This window comes from Musa acuminata, chromosome BXJ1-9 (assembly GCF_036884655.1).
Source record: "Musa acuminata AAA Group cultivar baxijiao chromosome BXJ1-9, Cavendish_Baxijiao_AAA, whole genome shotgun sequence".
NCBI lineage: Eukaryota > Viridiplantae > Streptophyta > Magnoliopsida > Zingiberales > Musaceae > Musa > Musa acuminata.
In genome coordinates, this window is record NC_088335.1 from 8,602,150 (window position 1) to 8,621,225 (window position 19,076).

The 19,076-nt window shown below is 45.1% G+C and overlaps 3 protein-coding genes across 4 annotated transcripts; 1 reads left to right on the top strand and 2 right to left on the bottom strand.

Annotated features, from left to right (window-relative positions):
* Positions 1 to 167: 167 nt before the first annotated feature.
* On the bottom strand, positions 168 to 8,615 carry LOC103997767 (uncharacterized). Of its 2 annotated transcripts, XM_065082796.1 has the most exons (5): positions 7,021 to 8,615; positions 6,765 to 6,858; positions 5,213 to 5,318; positions 2,858 to 2,947; positions 168 to 1,299 (listed from the first exon to the last, which is right to left on the bottom strand). In XM_065082796.1, exon 5 carries the CDS (start codon positions 1,082 to 1,084, stop codon positions 305 to 307), a length of 780 nt encoding a protein of 259 aa, XP_064938868.1. In that variant the 5' UTR covers positions 1,085 to 1,299; positions 2,858 to 2,947; positions 5,213 to 5,318; positions 6,765 to 6,858; positions 7,021 to 8,615; the 3' UTR covers positions 168 to 304. The 2 variants fall into 2 exon arrangements, with proteins under 2 accessions (XP_064938868.1, XP_064938867.1); XM_065082795.1 differs by having other exon boundaries at positions 168 to 2,947.
* Positions 3,701 to 5,203, top strand: LOC135593007 (uncharacterized). Its single transcript, XM_065082797.1, is given in 2 exon segments — positions 3,701 to 4,235; positions 4,238 to 5,203. Coding segments are annotated over 2 exon segments (1,017 nt in total). The 5' UTR covers positions 3,701 to 3,842; the 3' UTR covers positions 4,862 to 5,203.
* Positions 8,616 to 10,908: 2,293 nt separating the features above from the next.
* LOC103997768 (probable trehalose-phosphate phosphatase 6) lies at positions 10,909 to 13,091 on the bottom strand. Its single transcript, XM_009419098.3, has 11 exons — positions 12,952 to 13,091; positions 12,737 to 12,877; positions 12,578 to 12,649; positions 12,398 to 12,484; positions 12,256 to 12,309; positions 12,033 to 12,134; positions 11,872 to 11,949; positions 11,705 to 11,774; positions 11,548 to 11,618; positions 11,345 to 11,437; positions 10,909 to 11,222 (listed from the first exon to the last, which is right to left on the bottom strand). Exons 1-11 carry the CDS (start codon positions 12,979 to 12,981, stop codon positions 11,154 to 11,156), a joined length of 867 nt encoding a protein of 288 aa, XP_009417373.2. The 5' UTR covers positions 12,982 to 13,091; the 3' UTR covers positions 10,909 to 11,153.
* Positions 13,092 to 19,076: the final 5,985 nt, after the last annotated feature.

Sequence of the window (19,076 nt, forward strand, 5' to 3'; positions counted from 1 at the left end):
ATTCTGAATTATATCAACGTCGAATTTTTTTTCTCTTTATTTTGGATATGCTACGTTATAGAATTATCCTTACTAAAGATGTCGTTGAATGAAAAAATATATATTATTATTTATATATATCATTCATTTTATAACTATTCAAAAGAAAGACTATATGCTATTAAACGTTATTAGGTAAATACGTTATTTTCATACTCTGAAGGATAGATTTGTAGAGCACACGAAGAAGGGAGAGAAGAACTTAGCCTCATGAACACCATGAAGCACCGGTAAAGCAGTTGAACGCCACCACCGTCGACATCCATCATCTCTTCCAGCTTCGACTCCTCACCGGCAGATTCATCCTTACCTCAACCCAACTCTCCTTTGCAATCTCCGACGACACCTTAGGGAAACCATGAGCATAGTTCGGCAGAACCACCCCCTCCTCTTCCGCCCTAATCATCTTCGCCGACGACTCTTCTCCATCACCACCGCCTCCTCCACCCGGTGACCACCTCGTTGCAGGTGCTGACCTACACCTCGTGAGCAGAAGAGCATTTGGAGGTGGCGCCATCGATTCCACTTCGCAACGTCCGTTGCTCTCCTCTTCTACGGCCTCCTGTAGTTGGCGATTGTCTTTCCTCTCCTCTTCATCTTCGTCTTCCTCTTCACTGGTGCAGTCCGCTGGGGCACGGAACGAACCGAAGCACCTGGCGCCAAAGCGGAGGCCTCGGAGGGCGCCAAGGAAGTGCATGGCGTCCTTCTTGAGGCCGAACATCTCGAGCCAGTTCCTGTCACAGCCGCTGCCGCTGCGTCTGGGCGTTGGTCTCGCCTTGGCCCTTACCTTGATCTGGCCGGCGCAGGTGACCTTGGGCGAGGCCGGCTCGTCGAGCTCCGCCGAGTTCAAGTGCTTGGCCTTGGCCTTAAAGAGGGGGCTCGCCCGGCCACGGCCGGTGTGCCTCGTCGGAGGGCGCCTGCCGGATTCCGTGTGCCGGGATGGACCACTTATAGTCTTTGGCATCAGCGGCAGATGAGCTCTTGATGGAAAGCAGACCAAAAGGTCTGTTGAGACTCCTCTTCCTCCTCCCAGGCTTCCTTTCATGGCCTCTCTCTCTCTCTCTCTCTCTCTCTCTCTCTCTCTCTCGCGTTTATGCCCTTTGATTTGCTGCTCTGTTTCTGAGGAAGGCAAAGTGTGGATTAAAAGGGAGGGCTAAACCAGCTTTACTTTCTTGCTTTGGCCGCCAGTATTGTCGTCTATCTTCATGTTTTCTTTCTTTATTTCCTTCAGCTTTTGGGTGGTGATCATCGAGAGGGTTACTGTTCAGGAACTCGCCATTTGGATGTTAGATAATAATAAGTAGGTACATTACATCATTCAATCAAAAGAACTAACTTTATAGTTAAGAATTGAGATGGAGACTTGAGATTACTATAAAAATCTAACTATTTGGAGAAGTGATCTTAGTGCACTGATTTAAGCCATTAGTTAAATGCAATCTTATGCTTCAAGCAATACACTCTTCTCATGGTGTAATGATTAAGGGAAACAATATATCAAATCCATATCTAACTGCAGCAATCATTTATTTGTAAGGTTCTTCACCCTCCCATCATTCCAAGTTCCAAACAGCGATGTCAATCAGGCGGGATGTGGAGCGAGAAATGCTTCCTCGTCGTCTTCGTTATGGTCTCATTCTGTATTTTGATAAGACAGGGACGAAGATAGAAAATCCCCATCGGGGATGAAGACCATATCATTTTAATTAATTCATTCAATTAAAAAAAATCATCGTAATATCACCCGCGATTGGAGATTAGGTATACTGTTAAGAGATATTTTATTTGATTCAATTGAATCAAATGATTTATAATTGAATCATGATCTATTCGATTGAGGTTGATCCAATCTAATTTGAATAACGAAAGCATGACCTACTTAGTGTCTGGGCCTAACATCTCAACTCACGTATTAATGGGTGGGATATAAGAATAACTACGGACCGGAAAATGCTCTACCTATCCCCACCCTACATTTGTACGCTAATATAAAATACCTTTCATCTCCATTTATTTTTTCTATCATCATCCCATTAGGAACATTTTATGAACATAATTGACATTCTAGAAAATAAAAAATAGTATTTTTTTTCTTAGAATAATATAGTGGTTAAGGAGCTCAACTCTCGTCTAATGACAAACCAAACCAGAACGAATGCAGATTCCTTGCAAATTGATTCAGCCAAACACCACACTTTAGCTCTTTTGTTATCATAGTTTAAGAAAGGAAGCCTAACTCAAAAGAGGTCACCATCATTCTCCTATTGAGTAGCAAGTAGTTCATCTCATTGGGTTCAGTGCGTTACCACCCGATCTGATGAAGCAATTAATCCATTAATTTATTGAACCTAAATCATTATCCCAAATTGCTTAGATCCAAATTGAAGCTACTAATTTCATCAAATATAATATAACTCAAAACCAACCTCCAACATAGTGCACATATGATCGTCCTATCTAGCAATGATTTCTCCGTTTTCTATTTGAGTTCCTCACATTATCTAATCATATGTACACCATAATTAACCGATTAATTTATTGAGCCCGAACAAGGATCCTAAAACATTTAAACTAAAATTATCAATAATAATTATATCAAGCGAATAAATCTTTATCTACCAATTATTAAGGTTAATACACAATATATCCAAGGAAGAATAGGGAGAATCCTCCTCCCAAAGACTAGTAGTAGTTAAAGCTTAGAGGAACACTAGTACTCTCATAAATAGTATGGTTAAGCATCTACTTGTGTTGGTGGGGAAGGTCAAGGAGCAGTTAGGAATTAATGACGAGAGTGACAGAATAGAATAAGCCATACCTACTTGGTGTAGAACCTGATAGCATCATGAGTGGGAGGCCCAACTCTTTAACTTTAGCTTATAGAGATGCTCTTGCGCATGATGTTAGTCTGTGAGAAAAGATATTATCATATGAAGCACACTGTTAACTATTTTGAAATGTAAAGAAGAGATCTGACATTTTGGTGCAAGCATCATAGCATATATTAGTTACAAGACACACAATGAACCTAAAAAGATGAATATGACTTGATTCCAAGGTTAGATTGATGTGAAGTCCAAAGCAGAACTAAGCCGATCATTAGGAAGAACACCAGATTCTCTGGGTGTGTGTGTATGAGACAAGCACACAGGGCTAACGTGACAAATGGATGCTGGCTGAAGTAGGGAAATGGTGATTCCAAGTTCCAAGATGTGTCATTAAGCTTCGACGAGAATGAGAGGTGTGACGAAGCCCTCCAACTAAGCGGGTGGCGGCAACGGGCTGAAGCCCGCAAGGAGGCACGGCTGCTTCGGCGGTGTGCTCCTTAGAGCCGGTCCACGGGTTCGGGTGGGTTTACTGCTGTGTGTCACGGCATCATTTCCAGAGCACTTGGCCGTTGATTGCGTCTGTTCTCGAGCTTGTGCGTCGAAGAAGTGTAAGCCGGCGGGCATGCAGCGCTGCCACCGCAGCACACACGTGCACGGGCGCCAGCCACGTACCCGCTTTCCACGCACCGCTCCGCCGCAAGGCGCTCTCAGCAGCAGCGACCAGCTCGCGCACCGTCCCCGAAGCCCCCGTCCTCTCCCTATCCTCTCCACAGGCCATGTGGAGCCCCCGCACCCCGATGAGTCCCGCCTTCGCCCCCATTCTGTTACCACGACTCTCTATCTCTCTCCGCGTGTGCGTCTGTGTTCTATTTAAACCCCTATAACTGCACTCACGCCCATCTCGCCCATCTGTCTTTTAGTTTCCACACGTCGGTTTCACAGAAATACCTGCATGCGATGGCTTCACACGAAGCCATGACGAAGGTAATGGTGGGGAGGACGTCGGAGTACCGAAAGGGCACCGACACCGAGCTGCTCGCCCTCCACAGCAGCTCCGCCGAGCTGCTGCTTCTTTGTGGGGAGCGGTTCGACGCCGTGCAGGCCTTCCGCACAGGGCGGCTCTCCTTGCACATGATCAGAGCGAAGGGGAACCCCGTTTGCATGGTGAGTTGCATGGTGGGGGATCACCAGTGGATGCTGGCCAAGGACTCGCTCGTCCTCCGTGTTGACCCTCGCAGGTATGTCTTCGCCATGCCCGGCTTCTGCTACGGACTTGCATTGCTGGGCTCTGGTTCGGACAATGAGTGCAGGACGCTGGAAGAGATCCTTGCGAGGTTTTGTGCTTACCGAGACATTGCGGCCGAGGAAGGTAATTAACCCACAAGGGATTTGCTGTCTCCATGAATTCCCCGTTGACCATTCCTCCTTTTCTCTCAGGAGCTGATATATGGGCTCATGCCTATGACGAGATGACGAAGCTCACCACCAACGCCATCGCCATCGACACCACCACCGGCGGGGCCAGACGGCCATCAACTGCCACAGGCATCGCCTCTTCCGAATCAGAGAAATGGAAGAAGATCCAGCGGGCAGTGAGGACGTCGGCCATGGTCAAGCTGCTCTCCCGGTCCCTCCTCACCGGTGCGCTCGACCCCAGAAAGCACCTCGACCTGACCGCCGGCAATAACCTCCCGAGCATGCGGGTTATAGGAGACCTTGCGGACGTGATCGAGACAGGGCGGCGACCACCCGCGGTGGACGGGCGGAACTCCTTTTGGTATGTGAATGGTGAGGGGATAAGGCTGCTGCTCGCGATCCTCTCGGCGTGCGGAGCCGCCGAGCGGAGGAAGCGACCACGCCTGGAGACTCTCAGAGAGGAGTCCGAGTGGGCGAGCGAAGGCAATGCAGGTGATGAGGGAGGTGGAGTCAGCAGCAGTGGTTCAAGGTGCCTTAGTAAAGAGGTGAGGTTAGAGAGAGAGAAGGACGACCAATGAAACAATGTCCAAAGTCATATGTTCTCCTATCTTAACATAATTTTAGCAGCTCGATGTTCTCTTCTTCCTCCTAAAGTAAGAAAGCAAGGATGATAAGTGATTGACGAGGGGGAGAAGGCGGGAGGACGCTCCAATGGTGAGGCTCAATGTTGCGTCTTCCCCGCCCACAGGAAACGGAGGATAACTAGTGCTCCTCTGTTAATCCTTTTGTAAAAGTGGAGAACTAAAGTAATAATTTAAATGAATGGGACTTCAACGTCAGAGAGGGAGAGAGATGAAGATTAGATTGCATAAAAGAGGCACTGGAGATATTATAGGCAGTAAATGCGATATAACAGCAGGTTTACTTACTGGTGGGAGTCGTTGCCAATGATGCATCTCAAGTCGTGCTGCTTCCTGGGAGGGTGCTACACTCATGAAGTAGAGGCTTTCTGTAGAACTAATGCATTTGAAGGTTCTGCATATAGAAATCAAATTTAGCCAACATAAAATTCTTGTAGAATTAATTATATTGCTAATGACGAGAATTTATAGCTAGACACAGTAAACTAAGCAATCGAATTCTAGCAGAATGAAGCTTAAGATGCTTTGCAAAATGATAAAAAAAAGGTTTAGGCAAGACATTCCACACCATGCTAAAAAAAAGGGGAGAGAGAGACAGAGACCAGCTCAGCAGAATAATAGCATATTTAACTCATGTAGAGGGCCAGCAAAACAATAAAATGTTTCAGATACATTAAGTCAGGTCCCAAATTAACTAAATCATGTAGGGAAATGAGAGAGAGAGAGAAGCTCAGAAGAAAAATAGAGGACCTGAACAACACAAACATGAGGTCAGGTGGCAACTCAGAATACTCGAATCATGCAGGGAAGAGAGAGAGACCAGCTCAACAAAATTCTACTACATCCAATTCATGTAGGAGGCCAGAAAAACAATAGAGAACTTCACATCAATATCATCATTCATGTAGGAAACCAGCTAGCAAAATACTAGTACAGGCCACATGCAGGAGGCCAGCAAAAGAGTAGAGAACTTCACATACATGAGGCAGGTCCCAAATCTACATCCTCAGAACCATTGCAACAAACACTTCATAGAGCTGTCAAGATGGTGACAAAACATGAACATTTATTTATGTTTAACTGCACAGAATCTATCAACTAAATCAGAACTATCTGGTGACGAGAATCGGCACCAAGTACATGGGATATCAAATTGTAGCAGAGATGAGCCTTGCACTTAGCCAGTTGCTGCAGGTACATAGAAGCTCACCATAATTTAACTCGTGTTCGTACAGTGTTAACATTATATTAAAGTGGCACTCACTTGGATCCTTCTCTATGGAAGTGCATGAAGTCAAGGATACTAGATAACCAGGATCAGATAAAAGGTGATAAATACGATACTAAGAACGTAAAAGAACATGATGATTTGCACATCTCAGCCTGTAGTATTTCTGTAGAAGTTAAATAAATACTAACTCTTGCAAAGTCAGATTTGTCACACTCTTTCTTTCAGAAAGAATTAAGTGGCATTGGCCATGTACTGCCATTTGCCAATCAGACAACCAACAGATGAAGGGTGCCAAAATGGGAGAATGATGATATGCCAAGGATACTCCCACATGTAGGTTAAGCAGAGCCTACGCGTATACACGAGGATATTCTTCATGGATGCAACGAGATAACATTGATGCTCATCAAATCTGCAGCAACCTAAGGTCATAAGCTAATTGCATATGTCAAGTTTCGTCATGGTAGCAAACTCGTGGATTTAAACATAATTTAAATGAGTTGATGAATATATACATGATAATACATCATCCAACTATCATATATCTCACCAACATTCTCAAATATCTAGAAGTTAAATAGCACAGCTAACTTTTGGCTTTAGCCATACCAGATAGACATGGATCTAGATTTTGTATTGTAGCTCGATGCCATAAAAAATGAACCATGCAGCAGACTCCGAACATTGCTGTTGAATAATCTAGCTGCATACAGTAGCACTTGTCATTTTGGCAAGATGGTTAAATCTACTGAAACTAAAAACAAATGAACTCTATAACTAGCAGTGCTTCATCAAGCTAAAAAGATGCTTCCTTAAATAACAAATCAGAATTGATATAATCTCAGATTAAAAAAAACATATGTACCTCAACTGAAATCATTTTCTTGTGCCAAATGAATAGCATGGTCATCAATCTTTGCTGATGCAAATGATTTTTTTTAGCATTGCAAGGTGAATTTCCAGAAAACCATTCTAATGAGTACATTCTTTTAGTTCACTGTCAGTAGGCAGACGTCCATCCTTTGCCATGTTAGTCAGAACATTCAATACAACATCTACGTTCTTGTGGTTCACTTAATTCAGTTCCTCATCCTTATCAAATTGAGAGATACCCTTAATAATGGTAATTGCACTGAGGAGAAAGCCATCTTGTACCATCTATGCACACAAGTTTCCTGCCCTACAGTGTCCATGGATGATAACATTATATCCAGTAGCATCAGGCATCCACCTCCTCTTCACTGTTGAATGAACACACTTTTGAACTCCGCTTTGCCACATCAATCCCTCAGTATGCCATATGTGATACTATCTGGAAAAAACTCATCATAGAACATCCTAACAGGAATCGTTTTACTTCCTTTGTCCGACTCACTCTATGAAAGCCTTCTCCATTCCCCACATTCCATTAGCCATCAATCAGTGTGTGTGTGGTGTATGTAAATTCATCAAGATGTAGATCAAAATCAACATTTTCTGGGAATGCTTATAAGTGCTGTCCAGTCTCTTACTTCACAAGTACTTTCAATAAGTTGTCAAGCATCTCCTGATTCAACTGGAATGCCAGATCAATGTCTCCACTCCTACCGTGCCATTCATTTAGTTCGTAACACATCGTCTCGAACAATCCTCGATGAACATCCATCCTCCCCAGCAAAAAATACCCATTAATTAGAGGATTGTAGCTCGCAAAAGGAAGCCAAATTCCACTCTCCTTTGTCTGCTTCATGATCAGGAATGCAACATTCAAGAACCATCTCGTGTGAAAGTGACCTCCTTAGTTCGGCTGACAATCTTAGTTGCTCTCCTCAGCTTCCCTGCTTTACACATTGCATTGACCAACGAAGTATATGTAACAACACAGGGTTCCACGCCCTTACAAGACTAGATCTTGATGCACGTGGCCATCCCTGCAGTACCCATTCACAAGCGTAGTGCAAGTATGGCATCAGGGGCCAACACTTCCACCATCTCATCGGAAAACTTTCTTGAATCCGTCATCGTCATCAGCAGCAGGCGACCGACTTGCAGGGACCATCAGTCAGAGTGTTGTATGTGAACGACAACTTTGGGCGAACACCCGGCGAGCGTCATCTCAGATGGGAAAGCCGACGCCCGATCCAATTCAACTCATGAGTATAATTCTCTGATAAGTATGTTGGATGTGTAGACACTGGACGAAATCCCGAAACCAGCCATTCATCGACCAACTCTTCGATTGGCGTCGAGGGCGAAGTTGTAGGAGAGAAAGGCTGGGGAAAATCCGGCATCGCTGGTGATGGAGACAGCGGAGAGAGAGAGGGTGGTGAGGGAGAGGGAGGAGTATTACTCGACGAGAAAGGAGACGTCCATCTCGGCGAGGAGGCGGCGCCGGCTTCGAGAGGGCTCCGCGTGGGGGCGAATCGCCGCCCTAGCAACGAAGGCGGGCCTTTTGCTTTGGATCGATCGGAGAGCCCGAACGAAGCCCAAATAGAAATTCTACCCAATTCTGACTCGACTCGCGCTCTGTTCGGACCCATCAGAATGAGCCAATTAGCTTATCGACGTCAATTCCGATCCCAATGTGCACAGAATTAGCCATCACACACACACATCCAATATGATAGGGGCCAAATATGAGCTCAAAGCACACACACACACACACATCCAATATGATGGGGCCAAATATGAGCTCAAAGCAGTGACGAGAAAAGGAAAGGGCGGGGAGACGGGCCTGCGAAGGCGGCATGGATGCATGTCACCGTCCCAACCCAAAGTGTGCATGAAAAGGCATCATCACTGCAGTGGGATCCAACTCCTCACCAACCATGGATTCCTCCCCACCACCTTGTTGGTGCCTCCCTTTCATCCCACCAACATCAAAAACAAGAAACCTTGGATGTTGCTGAGATTCCACTCCCTCTATTGAGGTGGGACTGACAGAGATCCAAGGTGGCCAATGGTGGAGTTCTGATAGATACCAGGTGGTGGTGGTGGTGGTGGTGGTGGTGTTTGATATTTTAGTCTTCCTAGCTAGGAAGAACAGTTCCTGGAGATCCAAAGTCATGTGCTCATTAGGTTTGCCTGCTCCTGTGCCTCTTGTTTCAACAACACTGGTTTTGCTCCAAAGCTTTTGCTCTAAGAACATACAGCCAAAACAGCACCCAGTAATGGCTGCACCCTATATTTTTATCTTGCCTTGTTCTTCTGCATGGAGTTGGAGACCTCAAGGACAGTCTCAATTATATGACCCCTAGTCTTGTCTTACTTGTTGTCTGAACTGAGGATGAGAAGACAACCAATCAGTATATGTGATATTAATGATGATACCCGATTATCCAAGATGACTTTTCTCAAGCAGTAGGATCGATCACAGATTTGTCTTTCCTTCAACCAGGACCTCAGATGTCAGAAGGCAAGCGATTAAGAGATAGATACTACAGCCCCTCCATACCAAGGATTAGGAAGGTGAGCATGAGAAGAGTTTGCGACAGCTCTCACGTAGAATAGCTCAGCTATTCCACAAGCTAAAGGATGTGATCTCACCAGCATATTTCAATCTGTTCACAACTCCCCTTGTACTTTGCCTCTGATAGGGAGGATGATGAGATCAAGTATCTGTGAGTGGCTGTTGGGTAGGATGCAGTGGTTTCAGAGTTCATTAGTTGGTGGATGCTGTCAGAAGTAAGACTGTCAGCTGATGTTAGTAAGTGTGAGACTGTGAGTGGAGGAACCAATGATTTATTTTCTGCTAAAGCCTCGATTAAGTGAAAACAACACAGTCACGAGGGTCTCTGCAGATTCATGTGGAGGAAGGAAACATGTCAGTGATTGATGGAAAGGCTCATCACAATGATTGGGACACTGAGTGCATTTCAGGTAGCTGCTAGTTTTCTTTCACCAGAGAGGTGCCAGAAGAATAGGGACTGAAAGACCCAGTGAGATGCTACAGCTATCTCAAATTGCTGAGATAACTTCCCAGCCTACCATGGAAATAGTGACTTCAGGAATCCAAGATTTGCAAATCAGCATCACAGTCATTATGAATGAAAAATTACTATCAGGAACAGTCTTAAAGAAATCATCATTACTCATCAATGGACTATTAATGTCAGTAACTGCTGTTGTTATTGTGTTTTAGTGACAGAAAAAAAGACACAAGACAACCGGAATGCCTACAGATATCTGCAATACGAAGAGTTGTCATCACTGTTTACGACCTTAATAAGGACCTGAAGGAAAATAGCACTTCAACTAAAAGGGCACTTTCCTAGTGGAAATTACATCGTCTGTTGACCTGCATAAGAATGATTACTAAATCTGAAGAAGTGAATCTGTTCTCTTTTAGTATAATTTTGTCACTTACACTGTTGCTTTTGAGCTGCAACATTGTTCACCAGTGAGATGAACAGTCAATCACAAGCTCAGAGTCCATGAAATGAATCAAGCCAAAGTTTGGACTTTCGACCGCTAACAAGTCTCGTTAAAGATTGCCAAAAGCAATTTTGCTTGGAAGAAAAAGTACATCTGCTAAAAGGCATGCCAAAGTCGGACCACTAACAAGTCTCTCTAATAATAAGTTGCCATCACTTCCAGGACACAAGTATATTCACGTACTACTCACAGGGTTTGTCAAACATGGCACAACTATTATCATGTACCAATCTCTTGCTTGCAAGAAACAGCTAGATGTGTTGGAAGAAAGCAAGCCACACATCTCCATGAACTAATTCCAAGATATCCAACCTCAGATAAACAGGAGGCACATTGGGTCTAGCAAAGGGGAGAACTGTTATTTCTTTCTGCATTGTACATGATTCTACATGCAAAACATAGCTCCATCCAGGGGCGAGAAAGCTACTCTATTTTGAAGTGCTTTCGAGCCCAAAAAAAAGTCTCCAAGAGAAGCGAAAATGAAACGCGGGTAGGTGTCTTTATGTCTTCTTCTTCTTAACAAGAAACAACATGAGCACCGATCACAGTCAATGGGGGGGCGGTAGCGTGAGAGCTCCTTACAGTTTACGCCTTTGGACGAGCCTTCGAGGAGAGGTTCTTCCACTCCACCAAGCGAAGTAAGAACTCCATCACCTACAGAACATGGCCAAATCGAGTCACGTCCAGTGCAACATCTCCATCGCAGTAGCCATCAGGCGGAGTGGAACCTGATGGCGCCCAAAGCAAACGAAAGCAAAGCCTGAAATTGCACTGACCTCAGAAGGCTCTCCAAGGGAATAAGAGGCGTTTGTCTCTTTAGGATTCTTCGAAACAAGTATTCCAAACCCTTGTCCTCTGTCCCGTAAAACCTGACAAAGACATGTCAGGGTTCTCGCGCTTGTTAATAGGAGCTGCTAATGAACTCGGACAAAGACGGTGAAAGCCACTGTTACCAGACTCGTGATTGAATTCAACGTACCTTGAACGCATCTTCGTCGGTGCAATCATCTCCGATATAAAGGGGCACTGCCGTCTTGCTGTCAGCAAAGCCTGCATAGTTAATGCGTGCTTTCTGGTTACAGAAGAACGGGATGTGATGTGATACATGTTTAGGCAATGATGATCGTGAAACTTACCGAATGACTCTAACAGGAACTCCAAGGCCTTCCCCTTATCCCATTTGATAGTAGGGCGGATCTCCCACACCTATCGATCACATAAACATGCAAATCAGATCACGTCGAAACATGTTATATCATACGCAACATAAAGATACTGATCGAGACCACGGTCGTGGACGCACCATTCTCCCTCGGGTCATCCGCAATTTGGGGTATTCGTTTATCACTGACAACACCTGCTCTAGCAACCCACTCCAGCGCTGCACAATGTTTACACATATTGCTTTCACGTATGGCATCCAACAAGAAGTTGGTGCAGAAAGATGGAAGAATCACTGCACACCTTTTCATCCACACATCTGTAATGGACGGAGACGCAGAACTTGTTGTTCTCCACCTTGGCACCAGGGATGGACTTGGTCTCCTCCAGCAGCGCTCTATGAACCTGGAGGGAACAAACAAGAACAAATGCTGGTGACCATTGCTCTGGTTTCAGGTATGGATTGATGTACTAGTGCTTTTCAAGGCCTGGCCCTGCTACAGAGACACTTGGAAGAGGAACCAACCTCATTTATCATGGGGAGGAACTCGCTAGCTGGTTGGAAGAGAACAGGTCGTTTCTAAACCAGAAGAACGTGAGAACACATGTGAGCCAACTTACGTGTATGATTTTGTTGAGTTTGATATGTGAGGAGGAGTAGTGCCTACCTTCTTGGTGTATCCCTTGGGAACCTTGATGTCCATGCCATGGCTTCCAGCGTAGCATAGACCGGTTAGTCTCACGAAATCGTACACCTGCAGACCATGAGATGGAAATAGTAAGAGAACAGAGGAAGTATGAACATAGTCAGCATCTTTCGACTACCGCGAGGTGGGATCGGCATCAACCTTGCTTCGGCATCGCCCGCTCACGATCGCCGTGGGGAAGCACCTCGCCACTTCCTTCACTGCAGCTCTCATCTGATTGGAATAATAAAAATGCCATCTTTAACAGTTGAGAATACAACTAGAAGCAGAGGACGCCTGAAACAAGAGTCAGGTGCTCACTGCGTCGGACATGAAAGCGGAGTCGGGATCATCGACAATAGGGGAGAGGGTCCCGTCGTAGTCCAAGAAGATCACGATCTGCTTTCCGTCGGTGGCACTCATGATCTGTTCGAACTCGATCAAAGCAGAGGGGTGCCGCATCTACGAAGGGATCAAACACCATCAGCACCCGAAACAACCGTACTTCCGAGTTAAAAAAACGAAGCAGCACTTACAAGCTCCGGAACCATCGCATTGTTCGTCATCTCTTCCGTGATAGAGGAACAGAGATCAAAGCACAAGCTCGAGGAGAAGAGAAAAGATCGGATCTTTCTGTTTCCTCCCCGCTATAGGCTTTGTGCAGTCGACGAAGCGGTGGTGGTGGTTGGGGAGGTGTGGCAGGGGAGGGTGGATATATAGGAAGAAGGACGCAAGCCGACGTAGGGGGCGGAGAGCATCCGCGGTTGGCGGTGTCCAACGGGACCCCGGACGTGGGCCAACCGGCCAGAACCGGTCCGCCGTCTTCTACGTCGGCGGGGACGTACGATCTCGCCAGCTGGCGGCGCGTACACGTGCTGAAAACCGGGGTCGAGGTGCCCCCCGCACGTGTCGAAGACGCAGCAGGCAGCAAATCCACGGACGCCAAAAGCCGCTAATAACCGGGGCGTTTTCCCAGTAAAGGCGGTCTTCTTATTACCTTCTCCTCTTCCCTCCACCAGCAACATAGTTCATAAGGACGTTAAGATCATACAGTACCTAATAACTTACTCGAACTTACTGGGAATTCTGATTTCTAAAGGAGCATTATTGGGGCTTGACGCCCATGGTAAACATAGGAAACAACCAGCCACAGGATGCCAAAACCAGCTGCCAGGTCTGTAATCAACCTGTGCATATTGTACTCGCCAGCAGTACGTATTAAAAAAAAGGAAGACCTTCAACACTAATCAATCTTTGCAATTACAGGACTAAACAACACGATGACATTCTACTATTCTTTCCGATTGGTCTTTTGGTCTCCTGAGGGTTTGGTGTTCCGGTTTGCAGCCGTCCTGAGTCGCAAAAAGTCAAGGCTCCATTATATAATCCTTGCTCTATTAGGTCAGCATGCAGGAAGCTTTAGGAAAAAGCGAGTGGGTGGCTTGTTGTATAATCCCTTTGCATGGCTGTCTGGTTCATAGTTTAACATAAAGGATCTGAGAGAGTTCAGCGTGCCCTTTAATTATGTTGTAGATTTCGACGTTAAAATTTCATGTTCACGAGTGAGCTTGTATGTGGAGTCTTATCAGTCAGAATGGAACAAAAGTAACCGGCGTATGTGAACAAAGGTAATTAAGTTCTGATGCAAACAGTTGAAAGCACCGAGTCTCCTTTAGCAGCAATTGTAGCGACGGTTGCGACTCCAAATGATGGATGCAGAGCTCACACAGCTGCATTGATGTCGATGTGAAGAAGCACACATCTGATGCAAACACAGAAACCCTTGCTCGGGAGGACGGTTCGAGGCCCATCTGGTCTCCGCAAGTGCTGTTTCTTGTCTGCTTCGTGAGACATGATGGTGGAGTATATGCCATCCGGTCCTCGAGCACCACCATTGCAGGCTCTACTGACACGTTCTTCCGAGCTCCCCTCTCCCACCCTTTCCGGCGTACTGTCCTTTATTGCTACCCTTCCTTTCTTTATCGAGTGACCAACACAGCATTCCCGTCCTTTTGTGGTCTCCGAGTTATCACCTGCTTCGACCCCAAGTCTGTCATGCTCGTCTCTTTCCATCTTTCCTTCTTTCTTTCCTTTCATCCTTTCCAACTTTGTTGCCACTGCGACCTGGGGAGTCGTGTCATCTTTTAACGTAAAGGCGGTGGAGACGGGACAAGTCGGCTTTATGGTGGTGTGAAACATGAAGAACACCACTTCCAACCCTCTCTAGAAGCCCTCTTTAAGGGAAGAAAAGGCTGTGAACGCCACTCCCCTACCTTTAGTTGCTCTGTTGCCGACTAGGTCACTGTTGCCATACGAGTGAGAGAAGGTGGCGACGATGCTTGAACAAGCTGATGTTACCCATCTGCACGTAACAACAGCGACAACTGACATTGTCGATGAGCACATTGTGAGGACATGTCAACGAACCCAAGAATTAGAATGCAGAAACCAAATGCATTGATCTTTTCGTGCATGTATCTCATTCGAGTGCATACGTACCGGCACATTGCAACGAACAGGAAGACAAACATAATAAGCCACCATTGCTGCACTTCACCTATTCCGACAGCCATCGATTGTTTACGTTCAACAATCGTACTTCCAGTAGAAGAAGCAGTACGTGTTTTGTGTTGCTTGATGAAGAAGTAAGCTACAGTCCAGCAGGAGACATCAAGGCGTGCCCAAAACAATTGCATAAACCTGTCGTCTATGATCATGGTCATGCTAATGTACTGCCACGAAGTATGAACTAGGGATTCACTTTAGGACTTTGGAGACCTAAAACATGGATTCTCCTCGGAGGAGGACATCAGAAACGTTGACGAAACAGCGCATAGGATCCCTAGAATATTAGTCACAAGTTCTGCAGTGTGTTCTTGCAACTTTTCACCTAACACCATTGTTTAGTGGTCAAGGGGCCAATTAGATACGTTTGGATGGTCAGAAACATATGGCCTTAGATGAGGAGGAAGGGTGGCCAACGCGTGGATCGCGGCTTGATCAACGTTTCGGGAGCTTTAAAATTCGCAATCGGAGCCTTCTTCCGCTGGTCGCGCGGTGCAGCTACGGCCTGCGTGGCGGTCCGACCTTTCGCCGTCTCATTGGCCGCACCAATCTTGCGGCGAAAGCTTATCCTGTTCCGCCGCTTGACCCGCCGCCGTGGACACATCATAATTAGGCTGGAAAGACGCGGGCCCTCCTTGGTTGCGTGGCACCCAATTATTTCGGCACGTCTGGGCCCATTTGCCCAGTAAACTAAGAAGTAACAGAATCAAATCCCTCCCCCACTTTTCTTGGCATTTACTTTTTGTTGTGCTTTGATATCTCTAATGTACTTCTCCAATGAGCGATAGATGCAAACAATGATACAAGAGCATCAGTTGCTCTTAGACTTATGCCCTGAGGCACTTCTTCCTCTTCTTCTTCTCAGCGCCAATGATTTCCTCTTCACTGTAACATCTAAAAACTGCAAGTCGAGATGTGTTGAATAGGAAGTCTGAGAACAGTTCTAACTTTAGTTCTGGAGGTGGCTGTCATTGTATGTGATATGGCAAGAAGTTGACAGTACACCAACTAAAGAGCTAAATGGTTGACAAAGATTTCGTCTCTAGTAGTACTAATTCACTGCTGTCTTAGGTACAAAAAATTAGATATTTCTTTGATGCGTGTTCCCATACCTACAACTCTCCTGCGGCAGTAAGTCCTCTTGAATTGGAGTGGCGTCAATTTATTCCACTGTTGCTTATCCCACTGAAAGCTCTATGTGGACAGACCTACTGCTTCAATGTAGTATGAGTCAGAGACATGTGGCCTAGCACAAGTACAACTAAAAAAAAGCCTCCATGCTATTTTCTATTGAGAGAGATTAAGAAGCTGATCAAAAGCACAAAAGTGACATGATCTTTGAAACCTTTCTTTGTAATTTGAGCAGAACATTGATTGGGGTGATAGATCGGTAAAGGCATCATTTGGTAATCAAAGATCATAACAATAAATAAATATGAGTGAATCAGATTACTCTCACTTGTTTTGGCATATATAAATATGAGAGAGAATTATTCCATGAACACAAAGACGATTCCACCAGATGGAGAAAATAATGGTGGAAAAGAGCATATCTGTGATAAGATTACATGGTTTTTTAGATGGCGAACACATTCGAAGTTAGAAATAGTAGGAGAATGCTGCAGATCAATGGAGTTGCTTTGGTTGCACTTCAAAATTATGCAATGGGTTGAGACATGGGAAGGCTTCTTCCTTCCTTGTCTTTGTTGGAAGTCTTTTTTGCAGCATCCATGCAACAAGTTGCCCTACCAAATGTGTGGTCAATCTTCATGCAAACTGGACTCACCTAAACCAACAACACCTTCCAAATTCCTGACCCCACCACAGGATAAAGCCATGCACAACACCCCTGGCTCCACATAAGCTATGGCTTTATCTTGTTGTAGCTCATATTCCCTGAATCAAATCAGATTTACCCCTCCTTTTATCTTCTTTTTGTTGTGAGGCATCAATCGAGGTGTTTTCTGTCTACCTTGGTTCTCCATTTGGATTATTAATTGTTATCTTTGTGGCCCCTTTTTTATCATCAGATGATGGAGATTGCAAGCCCAAGAACTTTCTTTTATTTCATCTCAACTACAATAGCAGTTGGTGATGGCGACCACTGTTTGGTAGGCAAGGTGGAGTTCCACCAAAAGGTCGGTTGTCAAAGCACCACATGACCCAACACATCCCCGTCCTTCTATTAACCCTAAAAGACAAATCCAACAAAGAAGATCCAATGGGGTGGCAATGGAGTGGGGAATGATTTGATACCTAAAGGGTCTCCATATGTGTCTCACTGGCCAATGCCCGAGAAGCCACATATGCCTTCCTAGGAGGCATGCCACAGACCTAAGGTGAAAGCTACTGGTGCATTTATGTATGCAGGCGACAAAGAGATAGACTTGCTCGGCAAGTGACCAAAGATATATCTCAAGGTTGAGGTGCACGTTCATTCTCATGCACATGTATATCCTTTAATCTTAGGGAAGCAGTATTAATCAGTAGCCTCTCATCAAGCCTCACTTCACATAGAAACCTACATACAGGAGAGCAAGCTATAGAGTGTACATAAATCATCATAGATAGATTCATCAAGTTTATATATCTTCTTCCCATATGTGAAAGCAGAGGTTCTTAATTTCCGCATTCATTCAACTTGAAACGGTATTCTTAAGAACAAGAATCAATGTATATTCATATTCATATCATACAATCATTAACACGTGTTGATATTCTGCATTCTATGAACAAGAAGCTAAAGATCGCATGCCTCTTCTTCCTTGACTTCCTTGGACAAGTTAAAGATCACACAGTTGCACACACATCTCTTTGTTAGGGCACTAGGAACATCCTTCCGATCGGCACTCTCCGAAAAGGATTGAGATATATGTGTCATTGTTACTGCCACCTGACACCTACCATCCACATCCTCGATCTAGATGAGATATATTGTCCTCTTTCCACTACTAGACTTGGCTCAGCATTGGTATTATTTGACGTAGCCTTAACTGGGGAGACACCGAAGCACCCAGTGCATGCCTTCCATCTAACTTTAGCCGGCATGCAACTTACCATCATGTTCATTCACTAATCAGCATGCAATTTGAAAAGACCAAAGACTGATTTGAAAGGAGCATTTCATTGATAGGGCATGAACGGTGTTGTTAGTGAAGGAACAAAAGATAAGAAGATAGGAAGAACTAGCAATGGTTTTGAAAGATCATTGATAGTATAAAGCTAGGGTTCTTGGATTTGCTTGGATCCACAGTGGTGTATGGCTTTGATATTGAGTAATTGCATCAAAAACTTCCATATGTTTGCATTAAGCCACAAATTAAAGCCTCAAGAATCATCGTTTGAGATTGAAATCCTTGCTTGCATCTTCTTTCTTTACATGCACTTCATCAGGTTACGCAGAAATCTGGAAATATATATGGTAATGATTCCTAAACCTCTTGTTGATTGGAAACACCATCTTGCTAACATGTTGCAGTCATCTCTTGATGCTGGGATGCGTCAGCAGTGATGGCCGGTGGGATAGGAATAGTACAAGAGTGAAGCAGGCCGAAAGCAGGAGCAACACAAATAAGACATCGCAAATTCTGATTCCTAAGGGAAGCTACCTCTGCTATTTCCTGGTGGAGCTCCACAAATCACAACCCATCCCAGAATAATTCCCCCAACATCTTCCTCCTCGGCCCACCACTAAGTCTGAACCCCTCGTTCCAGAGTCCCACTAATGCAGATTCTAGTAATGAATTCAGATCTGCAACCTCAGTCTTGCATTCCAAGATTCTCACACTTTATGTCTTGTCTTCCTCACCTCCTCCTCGTCGTCGGTTTGGATGCTTGCTCATGGCATCAATGAGTGAGTACCAGGGTTGGCCGCACTTTATTCCACGTTCCATGCCTTCTTTTCTTTCTTTGGGTTCTGATAAGGTAGTGTCTGCAGGACCCTGAAGCTTTCTTCCACCAAAAGCCGTGGGAAGGGTGATGAATCTGGCCTTAGAGATTCTTCAACCAAAGGTAGGAGGTGCTTCTAACGGGAGTTGTTGAACATGGCTTTCACATGCATGACTGTGAAAAGGAGGTGTTTCTTGAGGGGCCATGG

Coding starts and splice junctions, on each gene's coding strand:
- LOC103997767 (XM_065082796.1), bottom strand. CDS start 1,084: ATGAAAGGAAGCCTGGGAGGAGGAAGAGGAGTCTCAACAGACCTTTTG.
- LOC103997768 (XM_009419098.3), bottom strand. CDS start 12,981: ATGACGAACAATGCGATGGTTCCGGAGCTT. Junction 12,135..12,255: donor TCCTCCCCATGATAAATGAG/GTTGGTTCCTCT, acceptor TGTTCCCTCCAG/GTTCATAGAGCGCTGCTGGA. Junction 11,619..11,704: donor GTTCCTGTTAGAGTCATTCG/GTAAGTTTCACG, acceptor TTAACTATGCAG/GCTTTGCTGACAGCAAGACG.